At 35.8% G+C, this 25,056-nt stretch overlaps 1 protein-coding gene across 3 annotated transcripts in view; it reads left to right on the forward strand.

The window, feature by feature from the left end:
• The window catches only part of SYTL5 (synaptotagmin like 5), a 142,220-nt gene that overhangs the window by 88,357 nt on the left and 28,807 nt on the right, over positions 1–25,056 (forward strand). For 2 of the 3 annotated variants that reach the window (XM_037822512.1, XM_037822513.1), the window contains exons 7-9: positions 1,616–1,745; positions 3,930–4,036; positions 15,912–16,004. In XM_037822512.1, coding sequence (XP_037678440.1) covers positions 1,616–1,745; positions 3,930–4,036; positions 15,912–16,004 — 330 coding nt within the window. Of the gene's footprint in view, positions 1–1,615; positions 1,746–3,929; positions 4,037–15,911; positions 16,005–16,608; positions 16,675–25,056 lie in introns of all 3 variants that reach the window. The other variant, XM_037822511.1, reaches the window with a different exon arrangement.

Raw genomic sequence — 25,056 nt, forward strand, 5'->3', positions numbered from 1 at the left:
GAATAAACGTAAGACAGCACAGTAGTTTATGAAGGACATTTGCTCTTTCATGATGAAGGGTAGATGTATATAGAGTTAGGTGATGATCCAGGTAACAATTTCTTAATTTCTCTCATTTATCAGCATAACTTTGTTTCACTGTCCTTTTCTACTTTACCATGTGGGAAGTAAGTTTTTAAAATGGAAAACCTTTAGAATATGAAAGTCTCTGACCTGGTCTCTGCTGTGATGCAACTTGTGAATTTTAGGTTTGGCATTCAGAACCTTCAGAGTGTGTGTTACATGTTAATGACTATACAACATTAATTGGACCATTGGTGCTCAGTATTAACAATACTCCCAGGATGCCTGTTGGAAATTTTGCCATTGACATAATTGCCACTAAAGGCTCCATGTGGTGAACAACTTTTTGAAAATAAGATATTGAGAACCAACTTAAACTAATTTATTCATTTGGCCTCTCTCATAGTCTTTGATAAATGTTGGTAGTCTATGGCAATTAGAGGAATTGGGTGCTATAAACCTTCTGCTTACAGGTATTATGTGTTGAAGAATCATTAAAAATAAAAAATAGTCCACATCAAAGCTGAATTGATTAGTGAGTTCATCAAAGTCTCCCTGTATGTCTAATGTGGGGACTAGTTATACAGCAATAAGAACAGAATTCCTTCCAAATCCTGTAAGACTTTAAAAGGCACCTTTTGATTGTTTACAGTGGGGGCAATTAAAAGATACCTTTCAGGTTTGATCGTTGCCACACCATGGTGTCATTTGCCTGGACATTTAACCTTGGCCCAGTTCCCCGAATGTCCAAAATTAGTTTAATGCTCAAGCAGGTTTAGGGTGATACAGCAGTCAAGCCTTTATTTATGGGCATAGGCAAAATTGGGAAGAGTTTTCCTTTATCACACGTTACAGCAAAAGCAAGTCTCAGGCCGAATTCTGCCACGAGTACAAGCAGTTATTAGCAAGCAGACACACACACAAGAAAAATCACCTGTTCCTGTAAGCGGAGGAAGTTCCCACTCTTCAAATTTTTATGAGCTTTGATAACCTCTTACACGAAAGTTTTATTCCAACATAGATGTAATCAGCCATATTCTGATCAGCCGGCCTTCTAGATGGAAAAGGTGATATGATCTTCTGTTAAATAGGGATGGAGAAGGTAAGGAGGTAAGGGATGGCTGAAAGTAGGGTGTGTTTACAGTGGAGACAAATATATGACCAGATTTCTAGGCCCTAGAACTACTCTAAATGTGTGAAATGTGCCAGATTCTTAGACATAGTTCATCCAAGATTGGATGTATCTGTATCATCTTTCTTGCTAACTATATATTAGAACACTCAATAATTTTGCCAATGAAAAATTATCTCTAACATATTTTGTGTTAAGTAACAAACCTTCACACACTATATATTTTAGATAGTAAATTTTGATAATATGTTTTGGAGTTATATGGACTCCTATGAGAGTCCTCCAAATGTTAATTAGCTCCTCTTAAAGTAATACATACAAATGTGTTTATACTGAAGTATATTGATATGGGAGTATTTTAAAGTAAATTAAAGTCAGTATAATGGTGTTGTTTTTTTTTCATTTTTATTTTGTGGGCAGGAGTATTGTTTTGAAAATTCCATGAGTTTAGCTACCATTGAAAGCACTTCTGAGGACCTTGCAAAGAGTCATCGCAGAAACGCTTCAGGCACACCTTCCATAGCTGTGTCTGGGACCTCCCTCTCCTCAGGTGGATATTTACAACATTCCCACTCTTGTAAAAAATGACTAAATCAGATGGAAATGACTGCTACTCTGCAGGGCGTAAAAGGGATGTTGCATGCTTTAGAAAATAAGCATCCATTCTTTGACCCATAGTGGTAGGCCCATTCCATGAGAATTGCTTGAAGGTAGACCCAGGTAATGCCTTGGGCCTCTTGCACTCATGAAAAATCCATTTATTGTGCATATATTTTAGCTGGGAGTCATTGCTGAGTTTCAGAGCTATACCAGAATGTCAATACAGGAGTGTGGGAAATATAATTTGTTCCAAACAGATGACAGATAAGGACATTTGCAGAGTTCCAGGAAATGGTGATTCAAGTGATATGGTGGTCAGAAGTTCTCTTTGTCAGATATATAAATCATTCCATGGTTTGAGTAAGGAGTTGTTTACAAGCAGTGTGTATCAGTCAGGGTTCTCTAGAGAAATAGAACCACCAGGATGTATGTGCATATATAAGAAGAAATCTGTTTTAAGGAATTGGTTCACACGATTGTGGGGCTGGCAAGTCCAAGATCTATAGGCAGACTGAATTCCATAGGACAGGGGAATTCTGGAGAGGGATGTTGAAGTCTTGAGTCTGAAATTTGTAGGGGCAGCCAGGAGGCTCAAAACTCAGAGAGGAGTAGAGGGTGTTGAGTTGAGAAAGAATTTCTTTTTCTTTCTGGAACCCTCAGTTCTTTTGCTCTTAAGACCTCCAACTGATTGGATGAAGCCTTCCCAATGGTTATCTCCTTTTCTTAAAGTCAACTGACTGTAGATGCTAATCCCATCTACAAATTACCTCTACAGCAACATTTCAGCCAGTGTTTGACCAAACAACTGGACACTATAACCTAGCCAAGTTGACACAAAATTAACCGTCACATGGTGTGAAGGTATTCACAATAATCCCTTCTGTTTGTATGGTACATTCAATACATCATTTCATTTCATCATCTCAACGACCCTCCATTATTTATATTGCAATTCTATTACCTATGAATAGGGAATCTCTTTAGAAAAATTTGTCATAATTATAAAGTTTATGTCCCATGTGCAAAATTTAAATCATGATGAAATTTTCAACATGAAAAAGTTACCTGTAACCTAATGATGATATTTGCAGAAAGCCTAAGGTTGGATTCTGTGTACTGAGTTAGGGAGTGGTTCCTAAACAGCCAGCTCCCAAAGGATTTTCTAAATGTGTGTGGTCATTGCTGCATTTTGTTCAGGAGTGGAAAAGTGGTTCACCTGTTAAATGAAAATTTTTAAACTAGCCTAGAAGTCATCACCATAGAGTTTGGCCTACTTCTACTACTTGTATTCAACAACTCGTGTTTATTGAGTGCATACTCTGTCAGGCACTATGCTAAGTAAGCACTTCGTCTGCATTATCTCATTTACCTTTTCAACCTTAAGTAGTTGATTTAGAGATGGTAGTCTCATCTGCTCTCTTCAATCTTTCCCATTTTTAAGCAACTTTATCTATCTCAGCAGGGCTATGGAAATAAATTGTCCACCACTTGGTAAGCTATCCACAGCATTACTGAGGTGTACATTGTTCTTTAACTTATATTTTTAAAACTGAAAACAAGATGTTCTTCTAATGAAAGAATGTTCTGGTGCCTTAAGAAAAAGAACTTCCTTTCAGTTTAGCTATAGCCACTACCTTTCTGTGTGAAAAGAATTTGCTATACCATTATTTAAAAGTAGCAATTTAGAATTGGTTGACTTGCATTTTTTTGGTAAAATATGACAATGCAATGAATTATCTAAATATTATAATCAAGAATGGTTAATGATTTATTTTGTCCAAGCTTAAGGGCCCATTCTATGAGAGTTTTTCAAAGTCTAAGAGCATAACAGAAGCCCTTAAATAGCTTAAAACTTAGCATTTTGTAGTAGAGCATTTAAACTTCTATGATCAAAGGAGGGATGAATACATCTGTGATGATAATTGAATGCAAGGTGATTTCCAAAATAACCATTTTAAAAATTAAAGTATGTTAACATAAACAGCATGAAGTTATTGACTCTGGCCATTGCTTTCATGACACTATCCCCTATGTCTAGAGAGAATTGGAATAAAGACATATTAGTGATGGAAAAATGAAATCTTCTAACAAAATAAGATGATTCACATCTTTTCTTTTCACTTTTCTCCTCCAGACCGGAGTCGATCTGAATTAGATTTGAGTGGGTCATTTTCAGAAGACTTAGAAGACACTGGAAGCATAAGAAGCAAATCTGTTCCTGGGGCTTTAGACAAAGACTTGGTAAGTTGGGTGTGGAAGAGAGTCTAATGATAATGAGGAAATAAGGGCATGATCTTGCTCCAAGTTATTCCATTTTAACGTGGTGATTTCTTGATGGTCAAGTGAGGATATGGAATAATCTCCTCCTGTTAGTCTCCACAGTCAACATACAAAGCAACTGAAAGAATGATTTAGAAAAGGTAACAGATAATCAGATTAATGAGTGAAGATTATCTCTAAAAAAAGAAATCTGTTGTGGTTTTTAATTCCTGGGTAAATGCACATCACTTAATCTAAACCTGGGAAACAGGGGATCCTAACATTTCCTAAACCTAATATTACTAGACCTGTCTGTGTATTTTACATAAATATTTCTATATGTCAAGTTGCCTCAATAAACTGCCTTCTTATCTGAGAACTAAATTATGTGAAAATCATTGATCTCATTATAAAATAATAAGGTCAAATTAGATTATCATCAAAGTTCCTTCCAGCTCTAATATTCTGATATTTTGATTTCTATAATTGATATAAAGACATTTGAACTCCTCAGAAGAAAGATATAACACAAACGATAAATGACCTTAATATATTTTTTCCAAAGCAAGCTATGAAATGTGGAATTCTAAAACTATATATTAAAGATTTTACATAGTGTAAAATTGATTAAAAGTATAAATTTTTAAATATTTTAAAATCCACCATGAAAAATGGGGACAATGAGATCAAGTACTTTCAAATATTATTGTGCTCACCCTTTAAGGAACAGCTAATTCCAATGTTGTTAAACTATTCCTAATCTTAGAAAACTATGTAAGTCTTCAAATTCATATTTTGAAAGCAGTATAACCTCAAAGCCCAAACCTGATTTTAAAATAGTTCACAAAAGAAAACAAATCAAATTAATTTATGAATATATATGCAAAACTTGAAATATAATATCCAGTAAAACCTGAGTGAATAAAAAGAATATTGCGATAAGTATAAGTAGGTTTTTTTCTAGGTGTGAATGGAAGAATTAATCTGTATGAGAATATCTATTAATATAATTTATTACATCAATATATTAAAGAAGAAAGTGCAAGCCTGTTAATAGATGTTGAAACTTTTTATAAAATTTTACAAAAAGTGTAATTAAAATGCTAACTAATTTAAAACCAACAGAAACCATTTAAATATGATTTATAAAATCTAAATACCAAATAAGCTACAGCATACATCATCTAAAATGTTGAAATGATAAACTTATTTCTATTAAAATCAAGAACAAAACAGGGATTCCCACTATTTCTATTAGTACTCAACATTGTTTTGAAGGCTCTGGAAATTGCATAAGATAAGAAAATGAAATGATCTTTTAAATATTAAATAAGATATGAAATTATACATTTTTGCTAACAATATGCTTGTATACCCCAAAAAGCTTAGATGATTTAGTAGGAAATGCTACTAGAATTAATAAGGGAATTTGGGAAGACCAGGAGCTCAGCTAATATGAGTTTATGGTCCTGCAAAAGATCAGAAAACTAGCCAGAAGTTTAACAGGAAATCTGATCAAAGATACAGCCATTCAGGGCATTGATAAGCTCTCCAAACATTTGTGCAAGGATTTTAGAAGCAGAAACTGGAGAGGGTCCAAGCTGTTCAAACATCTCTGGCTGACCATGAGCCTGAGGACATGCACAGAGAAAACATTAGAGGACCTGGCAGAAAGTGAGAATTGGGGGAGACTTGAAAACTGCCTGATTTTGAATGCTCCTTACAAAACAAACACAGATCCATCAAAAGAGGGTTGAGGCCTCACTGGCTTGAAGTATTTGAGCACAACCTCTGAACCATCATTAACTGATTATTAATCTATACAGATACACAGGTGATCCTTAGGAATTCATGCTTAAAAATACAAACAAGAATAAAAAATAAAACAGAGACAACAGCAGCTGCTTACTGGGTAAGACATATATTCCATATTCCACAGATTGTTCCAGGCAAGTTACTAAACAAGTAAAAAAAAAAAAAAAAAAACAGCAACCCTGAGGGGTAAAAAATAATCAGAATATAGAGTTGCTACAATATATGGAACCAAATATTGGTTCTTTGATAAGATCCACAAAATTGACAAGCCTTTAGCCAGCCAGGATTTCCCAACCTAAACATGACAGACATTTCAGATCAGATAATTCTTTTTTGTGGGGTATGTCCCAGGATTGTAGGGTACTTAGCAGCCTTTCTGGCCTCTAGCTACTAAATGCCAGTAGCACCCACCACCACCACCACTTGTGACAATCATAAATATCTTCAGACATTGCCAAATATCTGCTGGGGAACAAAATTGTCTCCAGATGAGAATTACTAAGCTCAACTGACCAAGAAAAAAGTTAGATGGTACAAATTACCAAAATCAGGAATGGAAAAATGGGACATCACTACTGGCCTAACAGAAATTAAGAGGATTATAAAGAAATACTATGAACAACTGTGTGCCAACACAATTGGCATCTTTGATGAAATGTACAAATTCCTAGAAAGACACAAATTGTCAAAATTATCTCAAGAAATAATAGAAACTTGGAGGAGACCTAAAAGAAGTAAAGATATTGAATTAGTAATTTAAAATCTTCCCCAAAAGAAAAGTGAAGGTCCAGATAACCTCACTAATGAATCCTATCACATATTTGAAGAAGAAATAATACCATCCTTCACAACCTTGCTCAGAAAATTGAGGAGGAAATACTTCCCAACTCTTTCTATGAGGCCAGTATTACAATGAAACCAAAACCAGAAAAAGACATCACAGGAAAAAGAAAACTGAAGACAAATACCCCTCATGAATATAGTTGCAAAACTCCTTAATAAGATATTAGGAAACTAAGTCCAGTAACATATAAAAAGGAAGGCACACCACAAACAAATGGGATTTATTCCAAGGATGCAAAGTTGATATAACATTAAAAAATAAATTAATATAATGCAATATATTAATAGAATAAAGGACAAAAACCACATCATCTTCTCAGTAGATACAGAAAAAGCATTTAACAAAATCCAACAGTCATGATAAAACTCTCAACAAACTAGGAATAGAGGGGAACTTAGTCTAACAAAGGGCATCTACCAAAATCCTATAGCTAATATCATACTTAATGGCAAAAAAAAAAAAAAATGCTGATTGCTTTCCCCACCAAGTTCAGGAACAGGACAAATATTTCCACTGTCACCACTTCTATTCAACATTATACAGGAGATTCTAGCCAGTGCAGTAAGGAAGGGAAAGAGAAAGGAAAGAAAAGTAAAAGAAATGAAGGCATTTCATTAGAAAGAAAGAAGTAATATCTTCTTTATTTGCAGATGTCATAATTCTAGAAAATCCCAAAGAATCCTAAAAAATACAACCAGAACTAATAAATGAGTTCAATAAATTTTCAGGTTATAAGATCAATTTATAAAAACCAATTGTATTTCTGTGAAATAGCAATGAACAATCTGAAATTGAAATCAAGAAAATGATTCCATTCACAATAGCATGAAAAAGAATAAACTACTTAGGAGTAATTTTATCAAAAAAGTATAAAACCTGTATGCTGAGATTTATGAAAATATTGTTGAGCTAAATAAAAGATCTAAATAAATGGAGAGACACTCTATATTCATGGATTGAAAGATTCAATATCGTTTAGATGGAAATTCTCTCTAAATGAATCTAGAGATTCAACACAATCCCTATCAAAATCCCAACAGGAATGAACAATTGGAAGAAGAAATGAAGAAAAAAATTCATTCACAATAACAACTAAAAGAATCAAATATCCAGGAATAAATCTAACCATGGATGTAAAGGACTTGTACACAGAAAATTACAAAACAGTGCTAAAAGAAATCAAAGTAGGTCTAAATAAATAGAAGGACATTCCATTTTCATGGATGGGAAGACTATCATAAAGATGTCAATCATAGCCAAAGCAATTTATAGATTCAATGCGATCCCAATCAAAATTCTAACAACCTTCTTTACAGAAGTGGAAAAGCCAATCATCAAATTAATATGTAACGATAAGGGGCCCCAAATAGCTAAAAAAATCTTGAAAAAAAAATATTGAAGTTGGAGGATTCACACTTCCCAATCTTAAAACTTATTACAAAGCCACAGTAATCAAAACAACACAGTACTAGTGCAAGGACAGACTTAGAGGTCAATGGAATCAAATTGACAGCCCAGAAATCAACTCTAACAGTTATGAACAACTGATTTTTGAGAAGGTGGTAAAAACTACTCAATTGGGAAAGAATAATCCCTTCAACAAATGATGCTGGGAATATTGGCTCTCCATTTGCAGAAAAAAAAGGAGGACCTTTACCTCACATCATACATATATATACAAAAATCAACTCAAAATGGACCAAATACCTAAGTATAAGAGCCAGAACTATCAAACTCCTAGAAGAAAACATAGGGATGTATCTTCATGGCCTTATTTTAGGCAATGGTTTCTTAGACTTTATACCCAAAGTACAAGCAACAACAACAACAAAAATAGATAAATGAGACCTCATTAAAATTAAAAATTTTTATGCCTCAAATGATTTTATCATGAAAGTAAAATGACAGCCTACACAATGGGAGAAAATATTTGGAAACCACATATTTGATAAAGGTTTAATATCCAGAATATATAAGGAAATCCTTCAATTTGACAACAAAAAGATAAACAACACAATTTTAAAAACGGGCAAAAGACTTGAATAGACATCTCTCCAAAGAAGATATACAGATGGCCAGAAAGTACATGAAAAGATGCTCAACATCATTAGCCCTCAGGGAAATACAAATCCAAACCACAATAAGAGATCATTTCACACCCATTAGGGCAATTGTTATTTAAAAAAATGTAAAATATCAATTGTTGGAGAGGATGCAGAGAAATAAGAGCACTCATTCATTGTTGTTGGCAATGGAAAATGGTGCAGCCACTGTGGAAGACAGTTTGGCAGTTCCTCAAAAAGCTAAGTATAGAATTATCATATGACCTGGCAATCCCACTACCAAGTATATAACCAAAAGAATTGAAAGCAGTGACTTGAACAGATATTTGCACACCAAAGTTCATAGCAGCATTATTTGCAATTGCTAAATGATGGAAGCAATCCAAGTGTGCATCAACTAAACAATGGATAAGCAAAATGTGGTCTATACATACAATGGAGTATTATTCAGCTGTAAGAAGGAATGAAGTCCTGATACATGCAACCACATGGATGAACCTTGAAGACATCATGTTGAATGAAATAAGCCAGACACAAAAGGACAAATAGTGTATGATCTCACTGATTTGAAATAAGTAGAATAAGCAAACTCATGTAGTCAGAATTTAGAATATAGGTTACCAGAGGATGTGGTGGGGATAGGGAATGGGAAGTTAAGGCTTAAAATGTACCAGATTCCTATTTGGAATGATGGAAATGTTTTGGTAATGGATGGTGGTGATGGTAGTGCAACATTGTGAACAAAATTAACAGCACTGAAATAGATATTTGATTGTGATTAAAAGGGGAAATATTGGGTTATATATATGATGAAATAAAATTTTTTTTAAAAATCCATCAAACTACACTACCCAAACAGGGAACCCTAAGTTAAACCATGGACTATAGTTAATTGTGCAATTAGAAAAATGTGCTATCATCAGTTGTAACAAATGTTCCACACCAATGTAAGGTGTTAATAATAGGGTGGTATATGGGTATACTGTATTTTATGCATGATTGTTCTGTAAACTCACATCTCTAATAAAGAAAAAATTTTCTCCAAAAAAAAACTAAAGACCTTTTCCACTTCAAAAGACAGGATTATGAAAATAAAAAGACAAGTCAAAGAGTGGAAGAAAATATTTACAAATCATATATTTGATAAAGGACTTGTACCCAGAATATACAAAAACCCTTAAACTCAATATTAAAAAGACAAATTTATTAAATAATGGGCAAAAGATTTGAATAGTCATTTCACCAAAGAAGCTTTACAAATGGCCAAATACCACATAAAAAAATGCTCAGTATCGTCCGTCAGGGGAATGGAAATTTAAACCACGGTAAGAGATTATTCCACACTCACTCGAATGGCATAATAAAAAATTGGAAGCCATATACATTGCTGGTGGGAATGGAAAATGATACAGCCATGTTGGAAAAAAAGTTTGGTACTTTCTTTAAACGACAAACATAAACTTACTATATGAACCAGAAATGTTTCTTCCCAATGTTTTCATTTCGTTTCTACCCAAGAGAAATGAAAACATATGTCCACACAAAGGCTTGTGTGTGAATGTTCATAGCAGCATTATTCATAATAACTAAAACATGGAAACAACCCAAATGTCCATCAACTGGTGAATAAACAAACAAATTGTACATTGTATTCCATACAGTGGAATATTATTCAGCAATAAAAAGGAATGAACACTGGTGCTTGCTACAACATTATATTAAATCAAAGAAGCCAGGCATGACTACATATTGTATGATTACATTTATATGAAATGTCCAGGAAAGGCAAATCTGTAGAGACATGAAGCAGATTAATTAATTAATCAATCAATTAATTAATTACCAGGGACTGGAAGTGAGAGCGGGAATTAACTGCAAACAGGCATGAAGGCACTTGTCAAGTTAATAGAAATGTTCTAAAACTGGATCATGTTGATGCTTGCAAAACTATAAATTGGCTAAAAATCACTGAATTGTAAATTCAATTACATTGTAAATTCAATTACAATAAAGCTGCAAAAAACAAGTAAACACCAATGGGAATAGCTGGAATAAATTTGGCAATATATAGATAATTGCTAAAGCTGGGTAATCTGTTAAGGATTACTAATCTATTTTTGTGTATGTTTGAACTTTTTCATAATAAAAGCTCTTTTCATAATAAAAGATTCTAAAAAAGAAAGTAAGGACATATGGAGAATAGAAGTTTAAGTGCTGACAGCTGGGTAATAGCATATGCAGAAAGAGCAAAATATAAAATATAGAAGAGGAACTATTTGAAAAATAATGTTATATATCTCAGAATTAAAGATTATATTTCTCAGTTTGAAAGTGCCAAAGATTAGAAATAAATAAAAACTCACAACTAGATACATTATAGTAGAATCTAAGAATATCAAATACAAGAGAAAATTCTGCAATCTTCTGGAGAAAAATCCTATTACATACAAATAAACAAGGATTAGGTTGACATCTGAGTTCTTAGTAGCAAAACTGGGTACAAGATGACAAAAGTATAATTTTTTAAAAGTATCGAAGGAAACCTGTTTGAATTTGAACCTAGAATGTTAGATCCTGTTTAAAAGACTTTCTACTTTTAAAATACAAAGGCATTAAAAAGAGGAATGCAGTCCTCTAAGGCTTGCCACACAGACCCATACTGAAAACTGTTTTGATGAAATTCTTAAGAGGAAAGAGGAATCCAGGAATGTTTCAAAGAATATAAAAAATAAAGGTTATTATATAATTTGATAAAGTTGTCTTGATAAATATAATGCTAAGACCAAAGAAGTGAAAAAATAGAAGATATGTACATGATAACACAGAATTTAAATTCTCTTAAAAATCCTACTCATCACACTCTGACTTCAGCACAATTAAGTTAGGTATTAATAACAAAAATTTAGGTTGAATATCCTTGCAAATTTGTGAAATAAAAACACTGCTAAATAAGTATTTGGTTAAAGAAGAAATCATGAGCTATACTATGAAAAGTGTCAAGTTTGTATCTAGGTTTTCTTTTCGTTTCGTTTCTTTTCTTTTCTTTTTTTTTTTTTTGCATTTGGATGTCCTATTGTTCCAACATCATCACCTTTCTATATTAACTTGTGATTTTCTACATAGGCAATCATATCATCTGTGAACAAAGACAATTTTATTTCTTCCTTTCCAATTTGTATACTTTTATTTCCTTTGCTTGTCTTCTATTGCATTAGTTAGGACTTCCAGGATGATGTTGAATAGGAGTGGTAAAAGAAGACATTCTTGCCTTGTTCCCAATCGTTTTAGTTTCTCACCATTCAGTATGATATTAAGTCTATGTGTTCTGTAGATGTTGTTTAACAAATTGAAGAGGCTTGCTTCCTATTCTTAGTTTGCTGAGAGTTTTATCAAGAATGGGTGTTGGAAAATGTAGGGAAGCATCTTCAAGTTCTTGTGGTAGGCAATGGTTTCTTAGACTTTACACTCAAAGCATGAGAACGAAAGAAGAAATAGATAAATGTGAGCTCATCAAAATTAAATACCTTTGTGCTTCAAAGAACTTTGTCAAGAAAGTGAAAAGGCAAACTACTCAATGGGAGAAAATATTTACTATTGGTATTCAATCACAGGCAGTTTTATCTAATGCATATCTGAATACCTTTATAGCTTCAAAAATGTATTAGCTCTATATATTAAATTTATATCATATATATTTTTAAAAAAAGAATGGGTGTTGGATTTTGTCAAATACTTCTCCTGCATCCACTGATATGATCATATGATTTTACTTTTTAGCCTATTGGTGTGGTATATTGTATTGCTTTCTTTTGAAATTTGAACCAACCTTGCAAACCTGGAATAAATCTCATTTGGCTGTGGTGTATAATTCTGTTTATACTTTGTTGGATTCAGTTCTTTAATATTTTGTTGAGGATTTTTACAAATACAAGGATGGTTTTAATATTTAATATTTAAAAATATATAAATGAATTTACCAAATTAGTAGATTTCTATACCATATGGTAATGTCAGTAGATTCGGTGAGATAACTTTATGTAGTTCAGCATAAATTAACGATTAAAAACTCTTAGTAAATTAGAAATAGAAGTGAACTTACTTGAAAAAGGTACCTATTTTTAAAAACTCTGGCAAACATCATTTTAAAAACTCTGGCAAACATCATCCTAAATGGTGAATTATTAGCAGCATTGCCTTTAAAATGAGGAATCAGAGAAGTACATCCACTATCACCACTCAGTTACACAATTTGTTGGAAGTCCTAGCCAGTGTAATAAGATAAGAAAAAGAAATCAAATACATAATTTGAAAGAGGAAATAAATTGTCAGTTTCAGTTGACAGGATCATCTTCACAGACTATTCAAAAGATCTACAGATAACTTATTAGATGTAGTAAGAGAGTTTTAGAAATGTCAATTATTTTTTTATATACAAGCAACACATAGTAAATACAATTCAAATAAAACATTTAAAAGAGTGTTTGACCAATTAGAATGCTGCCATTAAACAAATGGGAAACTACAAATGCTGGAGAGGATGTGGAGAAATTGGAACTCTAATTTGCTGCTTGTGGGACTGTATAATGGTACAGCCACTCTGGAGGACAGTCTGGTGGTTCCTTAGAAAACTAGGTATCGAGTTACCCTATGATCCAGCAATTTCACTTCTTGGTATATGTCCAGAAGATCTGAAAGCAGTGACTTGAACAGATATTTGCACACCCATGTTCGTAGCGGCATTATTCACAATTGCCAAGAGATGGAAACAATCCGAATGTCCTGCAACAGATGAATGGATAAACAAAATGTGGTATATTCACACGATGGAATACTACGTAGCAGTAATTACATGGTAATTACAGCAGTGTAGTACTGGCAAAGGATAGACAAACTAAGAAATTATATATGTGGGAACTCACAAAGAGACCCCAGCATCTTTGGGACTTTTATATGTAACAGAGATGACATGTCAGATCAAAGGAAAAAGAAGCATTCTCCATTAAATGGAACTAGAGAAATGGTTATCCCAATAGAAAAAGATGAGATTGGATTCCCACCTTACACCATTTTAAAAGTTAACTCCAGATGGATTAAGGACTTATATATTAAAAATGAAATTTGAGACTCTTAGTAGAATATATAGGTAGGTATCTTTTAGTTCCTAAAGTATAAGGATTTCTTAAACAAAACATAAAATGTGATAACTATGAAAGGAAAGATTGATGAATTTGCTGTATTAAAATTAAGAATATTTGTTTACCAAAAGAGATCTTACAGGAAGTCAAAAACAAGTTATGAAAAGCAAGAAATATTTGCAATACACACAATCTTCAAAACATTAATTTCAAGAGGATATAAAGAATTTCAACAAATCAATAGGAAAAACTCAATAGAAAAAAAGAGATAAGACATCAGTATGCATTTTACAGAAAAGGAAATACATATCATCAATAAACAAATGAAGAGAGGCTCAACTTCAATTGTGATCAGTAAAATTCAAATCAAGGTCACCTTGAGATACTATTATTTTTAAAAATCTGACATTACTAATTATGCATTTTTGGTGAGCGTGTAAATTGGTACAAATTTGGAAAAGCTTAGCACTGGCTCATAAAAATGAACATATACTTACCCTACCATCCAGCAATTCCATACCTAAGTATACACCAAAGAGAAACTTTGCTATATGTATTTCAGGAAAAACATACACAATCACAGAATTTAGACTCAATCTAAATGCCCATTGAAAGGAGAATGATGAATAAAATGTGGAATTCACACAATAGGAATTATTGAACAGTCAAAATAAATTAACTAGAGTGACACACAGCAACGTGGATGAACCTCAGCAATATAATAAGTGAAAAGAGAAAGTCCCAGAAGATACATATAGATTGCCATTCTTTGAATAAAGCTTAAAATGGAAATATATTAGAACTTAGGGATACATATAAATAAGAATAAAATAGATTTAAAGGAGATCAAGTGAATGATAAAGTATGTAGGATGGAGGTTACATCACATGTGCTGAAAGATGGGATGGGAGAAGAACACATGAGTATACGTAGATTATTGTCAAGGTCCAAGTTTTTATGTTGGGTGATGGGTGCATGGATGTTTATTACATTATTAAAATTAAATAAATAACTAAAAGAGAGTTATTCATGGACCAAGGATGAAACTGTGCCGTGAATCAAGGTCTGTGAGCAATCCGATATTGGGCATTGAATTACATCAAAAACATGAATACATAAAAATCAATTGCATTTCTATAGATCCACACCAATCAGTTCAAATGTGAAACTAAAAAATAACTTACGAATCTAATAAAATATGTTCAAGACCTCTATATGTAAAATTATAAAACTGTAGTGAAAGACGTTAAATAAGAACTAAATATATATAGTGGTTTGCCATGTCAAACAGGCACTTGTGGAATTTGACAAGCAGATTCTGAATTTAGCAGAAAATTCAGAGGACTAAAAACAACTAAAGCATTCTAATATTAATGGGGGGATCTACATTTTTATTTACATTTATCTATATTGCTTGAAATATTTTTCTATAAAAGTGTATTACTTAAACAAAAATATTTTTATCATGAGGGAGAAAAAGAAGTAAAAGAAGTGGGGGAATTAAAGGTAGAATAAGGGGTTTTGGACAAGAGACTTTTGAGGTATATTGCCCTCTCTTGGCATCTAGACACAGACATAGACATAGAAATATAGATAGAAAATAAAATAGAAAAATAAATAAATAAATAAAAAATAATGATCACATTACCCAAAGTGAATCACCTTAGAGATCAGGGAGCTAGGAATTGAATCCAGGTCTGTGTGATTCCAAATTTCATGTTCTTCCACAAAGCAAGCACCATTATGAAGGAGACCCAGCTCTCTAACCCCATCTCCTGCTCTCTATTCTGATAGTATAATTTAGATTGACTGGAGGAGAGAGGATTACAACCTAGGAATGGGGAGGTTTCTAGATATTTTTATCTGATTTTCAGGTATTTAGGAAAGAATGTGGTTTTTAAAGTAAAAAGACTATCTATGAAAGAAACAAACCAAAGCACCTACTGATTTTTTTTTGTTTTTTTTTTTTTGTTTTTTTGTGGTTTTTTTTGCCTTTTTAGGACTCCTTGGAAAAGTCTGAAGAAGTCATCGATGACTTAGTGTCCTCCCGGTTTTCCGCAAACACTCACAGTCTTGCAAGTGGCTTGTCAACCGTAAGCAGTTCTCTAGCACATGCTGGAAGTTCCTTCTTTCTCTTGTTGATTTTCTGTGCATTTCCAAAACAGGTATGAATAAGGTTGGAAAAATGCATGACAGTGAGTTCAAAGGTGTTATAAGCTCCTTCCTGCCCCTTGCTCACAGAGTACTTTTCAGTTTCATTTTGCGTGGGCTTAACCTAAGGCTCCTGACTCCTTCCCTTTCCCTCCACAGTCCTTGCTCAGGTTTTAAAACCTTTTCATTCCCTAGTTCAGGCCCTCATCAGCTCAAGTCTATGAACTATTTCAATTCTTTGCTGACAAATTTCCCTGCCATCATTCTCTCAACTCCTCCACCATCCTCTGTACTGCCGCAGGTCATCTTCCTAAAACACGAATCCAATCAGGTTTCTCTCCCACTCAAATACCATCCATAGCTTCCCACTGCCTAAAGAATAGTCTGTACTCCTTATTTTAGCATTCAAGGCCTTCCTTGAGAGGAAGGAATCCCTGTTTCCTTGTACCCATTGGTGTGCCTGTAAGTCTTTTTCTATGCTTCTCTGATTTCTTTCTGTCGCTCTAATACCCTCTTTGTTTTGACCTTTGGGCACCTTCCTTAAAGAATTCTCAAGCAGGCTCTGACAGGAAGTGGACCTACCTAAGTGTGCCTGATGCTGACTCAGACACTGTGAGTTTTCAAGCTTTCCTTTCTCTTCTTTCCAAACATATTTCATGCATTTCAGGATTTGAGAAATAAGATTAAGTGGAAGGCTCTTCCAGCATTATCTTATTCCGACTCGTGTGCAGTTAACCAGAGGCACTCTTTTTTTTTTAATTGCAATTTTATTGAGATATATTCACATATCATACAATCATCCAAAGTGTGCAGTCAATTATTCACAGCATCATATAGTTGTGCATGAATCACCACAATTTTTGAACCTTTTCATTGCACCAAATAGAAATAAAAATAAGAATAAAAATTAAAATAAAAGAAAAAAAGAACACCCAGAACATTCCATAACCCCTCATCCCCCCTATTATTCACTTACTTTTTGTCCCCCTTTTTCTACTCATCCATCCACACACTAGATAAAGAGAGTGTGATCCACAAGGTTTTCACAATCACACTGTCACCCCTTGTAACCTACATTGTTATACAATCATCTTCAAGAATCAAGGCTACTGGATTGCAGTTCAACCGTTTCAGATATTTCCTTCTAGCTATTCTAATACACTAAAAACTAAAAAAGGATATCTATATAATGCATAAGAATGCCCTCCAGAGTGACCTCTGGACTCCATTTGAAATCTCTCAGCCACTGAAACTTTATTTTGTTTCATTTCTCTTCCCCCTTTTGGTCAAGAAGATGTTCTCAGTCCCATGATGCTGGGTCCAGATTCATCCCCAGGAGTCATATCCTGCGTTGCCAAGGAGATTTACACCCCTGGGTGTCAGGTCCCATATAGTGGGGAAGGCAGTGATTTCATCTGCTGAGTTGGCTTAGCTAGAGAGAGGGGGGCCACATCTGAACAAGAAAGAGGTTCTCTGGGGGAGACTCTTAGGCACAATTATAAGCAGGTTTAGCCTCTACTTTGCAATAACAAGCTTCATAAAGGCAAGCCCCAAGACTGAGGGCTTGGCCTTCTAAATTGGTAGTCCCCAATGCTTACAAAAATGTCAGGAATTCCCCAGGTGGCTAAGTTTAATATTTCTACATTTTTCTCCAGTCTCTCAAGGGGCGTTTGCAAATACTTTTTTATTCTCTGCCCAAATTACTCTGGGATGTATAGGGGCTTCACACTAACCTGTACAAACCCACCAGATCTCACTCCCTACTCAAGGGTCCATGTAACTATGGTGTTTAGATAAAATAATCATACAAGTTAAATTATATAGTGTGGACACCCACAGAAGCTGAGAGAGGAAGCCACTGGAACCAGAAGTGGAAAGCAAGGAAACCCGGGAGAGAAGGACCAGTAGACACCAGCCATGTGCCTTGCCATGTAACAGTGGTGACCCAGATGCCAGCAGCCTTTCATCAGAGTCCAGATATCATCCTGTTCATGCCTTGAGTTGGACATTTTCCTGGCCTAAGAACTGTAAACTGATTCCAGTAAGAGGATTAAGACCTATCCTGAATGAGATGGGCCACACCTCAATCAAAGAAGCCTCATCAAGAGATCCTACTTACAATGAGTTCCTGCCCACAGGAATGGATTAAATTTAAAAGTATCTTTTCCTGGAGTACATATGACTTCAAACCACCACAATCTGTAAAATGGGAATAAAACAACCTAAATCATAGAGCTGGTTGTGAGATACAAATGAGGAAGTATTTGTTAAGGATTTAGCACAGCACTTGCCCTGCCCTAAGCATCATAAATAGAGTCCATCATTATTTCTCTAACTTTTGCCCTGGGCCCCCCAAAGCCCCTCCCATACAATTCTTAGGGTGATTATGGGATGCCTTCTCAGCCTCTGCATTTGATTGCAGTCTTATCTAATAGAAAGCAGTCAGAAGGTGTCTAGATCCTCCCTGGGACAGTGTCGAGCTATAGCCTCCTGCCAGGATCAGGGATCTGTGCCTCTGGAGCTGGGGCTGCTCTTGGACTCCCCCACCCCACCCTTCCACCTTCCCACCTCCTCCCTACAACCTCTGCATCCCTGAATATAAAAGCCATGCTGGGGGACTTACGGAATGGTGGAAAAATTCCTTTTTCCCCATTGGGCTACACCTTATCACACAGGACTAAAGGAGAAACAGCTCTTTCTGCTTTTATTCTCCTCTCTCCATCATAGACATTAGACGTAAGGGCAATCCCTCATCTCTAGGTCTCTCATTCCCACGTAGCTCTGTGTTTCCCAGATCTAAATCCACAGCTCCCTCCTACCCCTCACCCTTCACCCCCAGCCCCCCCGTGCCAGTTTGAATGTATTATGTCCCCCAAAACACCATTATCTTTGATGCAATCGTGTGTGGGCAGATGCTTTAGTGTTGATTAGATTGTAATTCTTTGATCGTTTCCATGGAAATGCGCCCTACCCAACTGTAGGTGATAACTCTGATTAGATAATTTTCATGGAGGTGTGGCCCTGCCCATTCAGTGTGGGCCTTGATTAGTTTATTAGAGCACTATATAAGCTCAGACAGAAGGAGGGGGCTTGCCACAGCCAAGAGGGACACTTTGAAGAATGCACAGGAGCCGAGAGAGGAGCTGCAGATGAGAGACAGTTTGAAGACAGCTGTTGAAAGTAGACTTTTGCTTTGGAGAAGCTAACAGAGGACAAACGCCCCAAGAGCAACTGAGAGTGACATTTTGGAGAGAAGCTGAATCCTAGAGAACGTTCCAGGAGAAAGCCATTTTGAAACCAGAACTCCGGAGCAGACGCCAGCCACATGCCTTCCCAGCTAACCGAGGTTTTCCGGATGCCATTGGCCATCCTCCAGTGAAGGTACCCAATTGTTGATGACTTACCCTGGAAACTTTATGGCCTTACAATTGTAACTGTAACCAAATAAACCCCCTTTATAAAAAAAAAAAAAAAATTATATAGTGTGCTACAGAAAATATAGATTTTGCACCAAATAAACATCTCTTCCTTTGGTCTCACAGAAGTTTCAGTTTTAAAACACAGTCAATATCATCCTTTACCCCTTAGTCTGATTTACCCTAGTCCTAACCAAATCCATTTTGTTCATATCTCTAATTGAAGTCTGATGTCTTTCTCAGACTCTAACATTTGCTATATGGGGTAATGTTGACATTCGTAGCTGCCAAACTAGTTCTGAGTCTCCAGTGTCACACAGATACCCGAAGTTCCGGGGACCAACCAGTTTACACACAAAGCAGAAGCTCTCTTTTAGAATATTAATTAAATTATTAGAATCTGGGTACAGTATTCCAAAGAGAGAACATTCATTAAACATTAGAATCTGTGCAGTCAGAAGACACACAGTCTATTCCAGTTTGCTAATGCTGCCATTAAGCAAAATACCAGAAATGGATTGGCTTTTATAAAGGGAGTTTATTTGGTTTCACAGTTATAGTCTTAAGGCCATAAAGTGTCCAAGGTAACACATCAACAATCGGGTACCTTCACTGTAGGATGGCCAATGGCATCTGGAAAACCTCTGTTAGCTGGGAAGGCACATGGCTGGCGTCTGCTCCAAGTTCTGGTTTCAAAATGGCTTTCTCCCAGGATGTTCCTCTCTAGGCTTCAGCTTCTCTCCAAAATGTCACTCTTAGTTGCTCTTGGGGTGTTTGTTCTCTCTTAGCTTCTCCAGAGCAAAAGTCTGCTTTCAACGGCTGTCTCCAAAATGTCTCTGTAAGCTGCAGCTCCTCTCTTAGCTCCTGTGCATTCTTCAAAGTGTCCGTCTTGGCTGTAGCAAGCTCGCTCCTTCTGTCTGAGCTTATACAGTGCTCTGGTAAACTAATCAAGGCCCATGCTGAATGGGTGGGGCCACACCTCCACGGAAATTATCTAATCCGAGTTATCACCTACAGCTGGGTGGGACGCATCTCCACAGAAACAATCAAAGAATTACAATCTAATCAACACTAATCCGTCTGCCCCCACAAGATTGCATCAAAGAATGTCACTTTTTCTGGGGGACATAATAAGTTCAAACTGGCACATGGTCCAAAATGATTTACTATTAATAGACAACTTTGGAATAAGCATCTCTATTTTTTTTAATCACAGCCTTGGCTTAGTTAAGGGTGTAAAGTTTGGTTAGTAGTAAAATTGCCATAAGTGGCTTAATTTCTCTCAAGATTCAGCATTTGTGGGTTCCTAAATATCTTCCTGTCCATAGGGATCTCCTGATTATGGAGGACCCTCTTTGGATATGTGGCTACAGAGGGATGTGGTGTAGAGACAATCAGTGATACAAGGAGATAGTAAGGTATGGTGAGGAGGATATTAGATGAAGAGTCTGGAGAACTTTATGTCTTGGAAATGCCAACACTTTTTATGAGCCAGAGTTTTCTCATATGTAACATGAAAAGGTTGGGCCTTATTCTTGAAGCCCTTGATAACTCAAAGTGTGGCCATGGCCTAGCCACATCGTATCACCTGGGACAGATGACTCCAAAACTCTCAGTTCACAATGCCCCTAGTGTCCCAGTAATTTTTTTATGACACTCCTAGGCAAAAAGTAACACCTGACTGACCCATTTATTAAGTAGTTTGGTTCAAACAACTTAATAAGCACTTATATCCTAACAACTTAGTAGCCATTTGAAAATATAATACACATAAAATGAAAGAAAAATATTATTTTCATTCCATTCTTGACCACTGTTACATACCAATAGGATGTGTACACCTGCTGGGCACTGCACAATTTCTGAAACATTGGAATCTGATTGGACACCACCGCATTCTATCCCACATTGGCTTTTGTGCAATACTTACTTTGGGTCACAGCTGCTGCCAAACCCAACTTCACACAGATGAGACTTCATTGAAAAGAAGTGTTAGTTTGATATTGACACAGTGAACTTCTAGCAAGTAGTTTGCATGGTGTATAATAGGTATTACTATGATTCCCTTGACAATTTAAAATATCCAGCAGTACCCCTGTGAGCTCACTGTGGTGCTCTGGGGTGTCTCAGCACAGGGAACTCTGGGAACTGTGGACCTGGGCATTTGTTAGATAAGCAGACTCTCAGCCCCTCCCCCAGACTGAAGAAACCAGAATCTTCATTTTAACAAGATCCCCAGGTGATTTATATGCAACTAAAGGTTGAAAAACACTGCTCAGAGCCACTTCCTAGCATGAACATTGTGTTGCTTTGCTTTAGGAACAGGAAAGACAAATTAGGTCACTCATTGGCTCTCTTTAAGCTATGGTTTCCAAATAATTATGGAATGTTTAGTTTGCCCTTGATTTAAGCTTAGGAGAGACACTAGTCACATCATCCACTTTCTGTTCTTTGATGAGGCTCTACTGTGACTGATTGGAGGACTTTGTTGGAAAAAGAAAAGAAATAAAAAGTGGAAAGTCTAAGCTCCCTTTGTACTCACCATGGTCCTTACCTCCCTCCCCCAAACAGTGGTTCATAAAAGAGAGGTTTTGGCATTTCAAAGGATAGGAATAGAAGGAAACTTCCTCAACCTGATAAAGGTAATATATGAAAAACCCACAGCTAACATCATACTCAATGGGAAAAGACTGAAAGCTTTCCCTCTAAGGTTAGAAGCAAGACAAGGATGCCCACTGTCACCACTGTTATTCAACATTGAGCTAGAAGTTCTAGCTAGAGCAATTTGGCAAGAAAAAGCAATAAATTGGAAAGGAAGAAGTAGAACTTTCACTATTTGCAGATGACGTGATCCTATATGTAGAAAGTCCTGAAGAATCTACAGCAAAGCTACTACAGTTAATAAATGAGTTACAACAAAGTGGCAGGATACAAGATCAACATGCAAAAATCAGTAGTATTTCTATACACTAGTAAGGACCAATCTGAGGAGGAAATCAAGAAAAAATCCATTTACAATAGCAACCAAAAGAATCAAATATTTAGTAATAAATTTAACCAAGGACATAAAAGACCTATACACAGAAACTACAAAAAAAATTCCTAAAAGAAATCATGGAAGACCTAAATAAATGGAAGGACATACTGTGTTCATGGATTGGAAGACTAAATATAGTAAAGATGTAAATTCTGCCCAAATTCATTTATAGATTCGATGCAAAACCAATTAAAATCCCAACAACTTACTTTGCAGAATTAGAAAAACCAATAATCAAATTTATTTGGAAGAGTAGGGTGCTCTGAATAGCTAAAAATATCTTGAGAAAGAGGAACGAAGTGGGAGGTCTCACACTACCTGACTTTGAAGCATATTACAAAGCTACAGTTCTCAAAACAGCATGGTATTGGCATAAGGACAGAGATACCAACCAATGGAATCAAATTGAGTGTTCAGAAATAGACTCTCGCATCTATGGACAACTGATCTTTGATAAGGCAGTCAAGCCAAAGCAATTGGGACAGAGCAGGCTCTTCAACAAATGGTGTTTGGAGAACTGGATATCCATATCCAGAACAATGATAGAGGGACCCTATCTCACACCATATACAAAAATTAACTCAGAATGGATCAAAGACCTAAACATTAGAGCTAAGACCATAAAACTTTTAGAAGCAAATGTAGGGAAATATCTTAAAGATCTTGTGATAGGAAGTGGTTTCCTAGACCTTACACCCAAAGTGTGAACAACAAAAGAAGAAATAAATAAATGGGATCTCCTCAAAATTGAATACTTTTGTGCATCAAAGGATTTTGTCAGGAAAGTAAAAAGGCAGCCTATGCAATGGGAGACAATATTTGAAAACCACCTATCAGATAAGGGTTTAATATCCAGAATATATAAAGAGATCCTACAACTCAACAACAAAAATACAACCCAACTGAAAAATGGGCAAAAGACATGGACAGACACTTTTCCGAAGAGAAAATACAAATGGCTCAAAAACATGTGAAAAGATGCTCAACTTCACTAGCTAGTAGGGAAATGCATATCAAAACCACAGTGAAATATCATCTCAAACCTACTAGAATGGCCATTATAAAAAAAAAAAAAAAAAAACAGAAAACTACAAGTGTTGGAGAGGATGTGGGGAAAGAAGTGCACTTATTCACTGTTGATGGGAATGTAGAATGGCAGAATGGTGCAACTTCTCTGGAAGGCTATTGATTATTCACTTAGGATGGATTGTAAGCTGTGTGAATCAAACTGTTTAAAAATATACAGAAATATACAAGTGCTGGAGAAGTTGTGAAGAGAGGGATGTACCTATTCACTGTTGGTAGGGAAGTAGAATGGTGCAGCCCCTCTGGAGGGCAGTGTGGTGGTTACACAGGAGGCTAAGTACAGCATTGCTGTATGATCCTGCAACACCATTATTTGGTATATACTTGCAAGAACTGAGAACAAGGACACGAATAGGCATTTGCACACTGGGTTCATGGTAGCATTAGTCACGATTTGCAATGGATGGAGGCAGCCAAAGGGCACATTGTTGGGTGAATGGGAGGGCGAACTGTGGTGCAAACATACAACTGAATATTGAGTGGCTGCAAGAAGGAATGAAGTTGTGAGGCGTGCAACTAGGTGAATGAAACTTGAGGACAGTATGTTGAATGAAATAAGCCAGAAACAAAAGGACAAATATTGTAAGGACTCAGTAATGTAAATTAATTATAATGAGCAAATGCTGAGAATTGAATTCGAGAGCATGGGTTATCAGGGAATATAGAATGTGGACAGAGATTGGGCAATTGACAATGCAGGAGTGCAGTGTTCAATAAGGCTTATTGTAAAGGCTCATAGATTGTAAGCTCTTATAGCAGTCACATCTATTCCTGAGTTTTAACTGGTATTTAAGAGATGTTTATTTGTTAGAAAATTTGTATTCTCTGTAGCACACTATCTGTTTTAACCTATATAGTCAGTTTATTTAAACAACATAATAGCATGGAACCTAGAATAGGGAATGAGGTCTCACTATTCTGTACAGGTTAATGTGATACCCTGATACATCCTAGAGTAGTTTGGGCAGAAAATAAAAGTATTTCCAAAGTCCCCTTGAGGGACTGGGGGTTAATGTGGAAATATTAAATTTCCCCACCTGGGGAATTACTGATATTCTCACAAGCATTAGGGATTGCCAATTTAGAAGATCAAGCCCTTGATCTTAGGGCTTGCCCTTATGAAACTTATTCCTACAAAGGAGAAGCTAAACCTACTTATAATTATGCCTAAGAGTCTCCCCCAGAGATGTGGCCTATTTGTTGCTCAGATGTGGCCTATTTTTCTCAGCCAATTCTGCAAATAAACTCACTGCCCTCCCCCTCTACATGGGATATGACTTCCAGGGGTGTAAATCTCCCTGGCAATGTAGGGCATGACTCCTAGGGATGAGCCTGGCCCCAGCATCATGGGATTGAGAAAGCCTTCTTGACCAAAAGTGGGAAGAGAAATGAAATGAAATAAAGTTTCAGTGGCTGAGAGATTTCAAATAAAGTCAAGAGGTCATTCTGGAGGTT

The sequence above is a fragment of the Choloepus didactylus genome, chromosome X (genome assembly GCF_015220235.1).
Source record: "Choloepus didactylus isolate mChoDid1 chromosome X, mChoDid1.pri, whole genome shotgun sequence".
NCBI classification, from domain to species: Eukaryota; Metazoa; Chordata; class Mammalia; order Pilosa; family Megalonychidae; genus Choloepus; species Choloepus didactylus.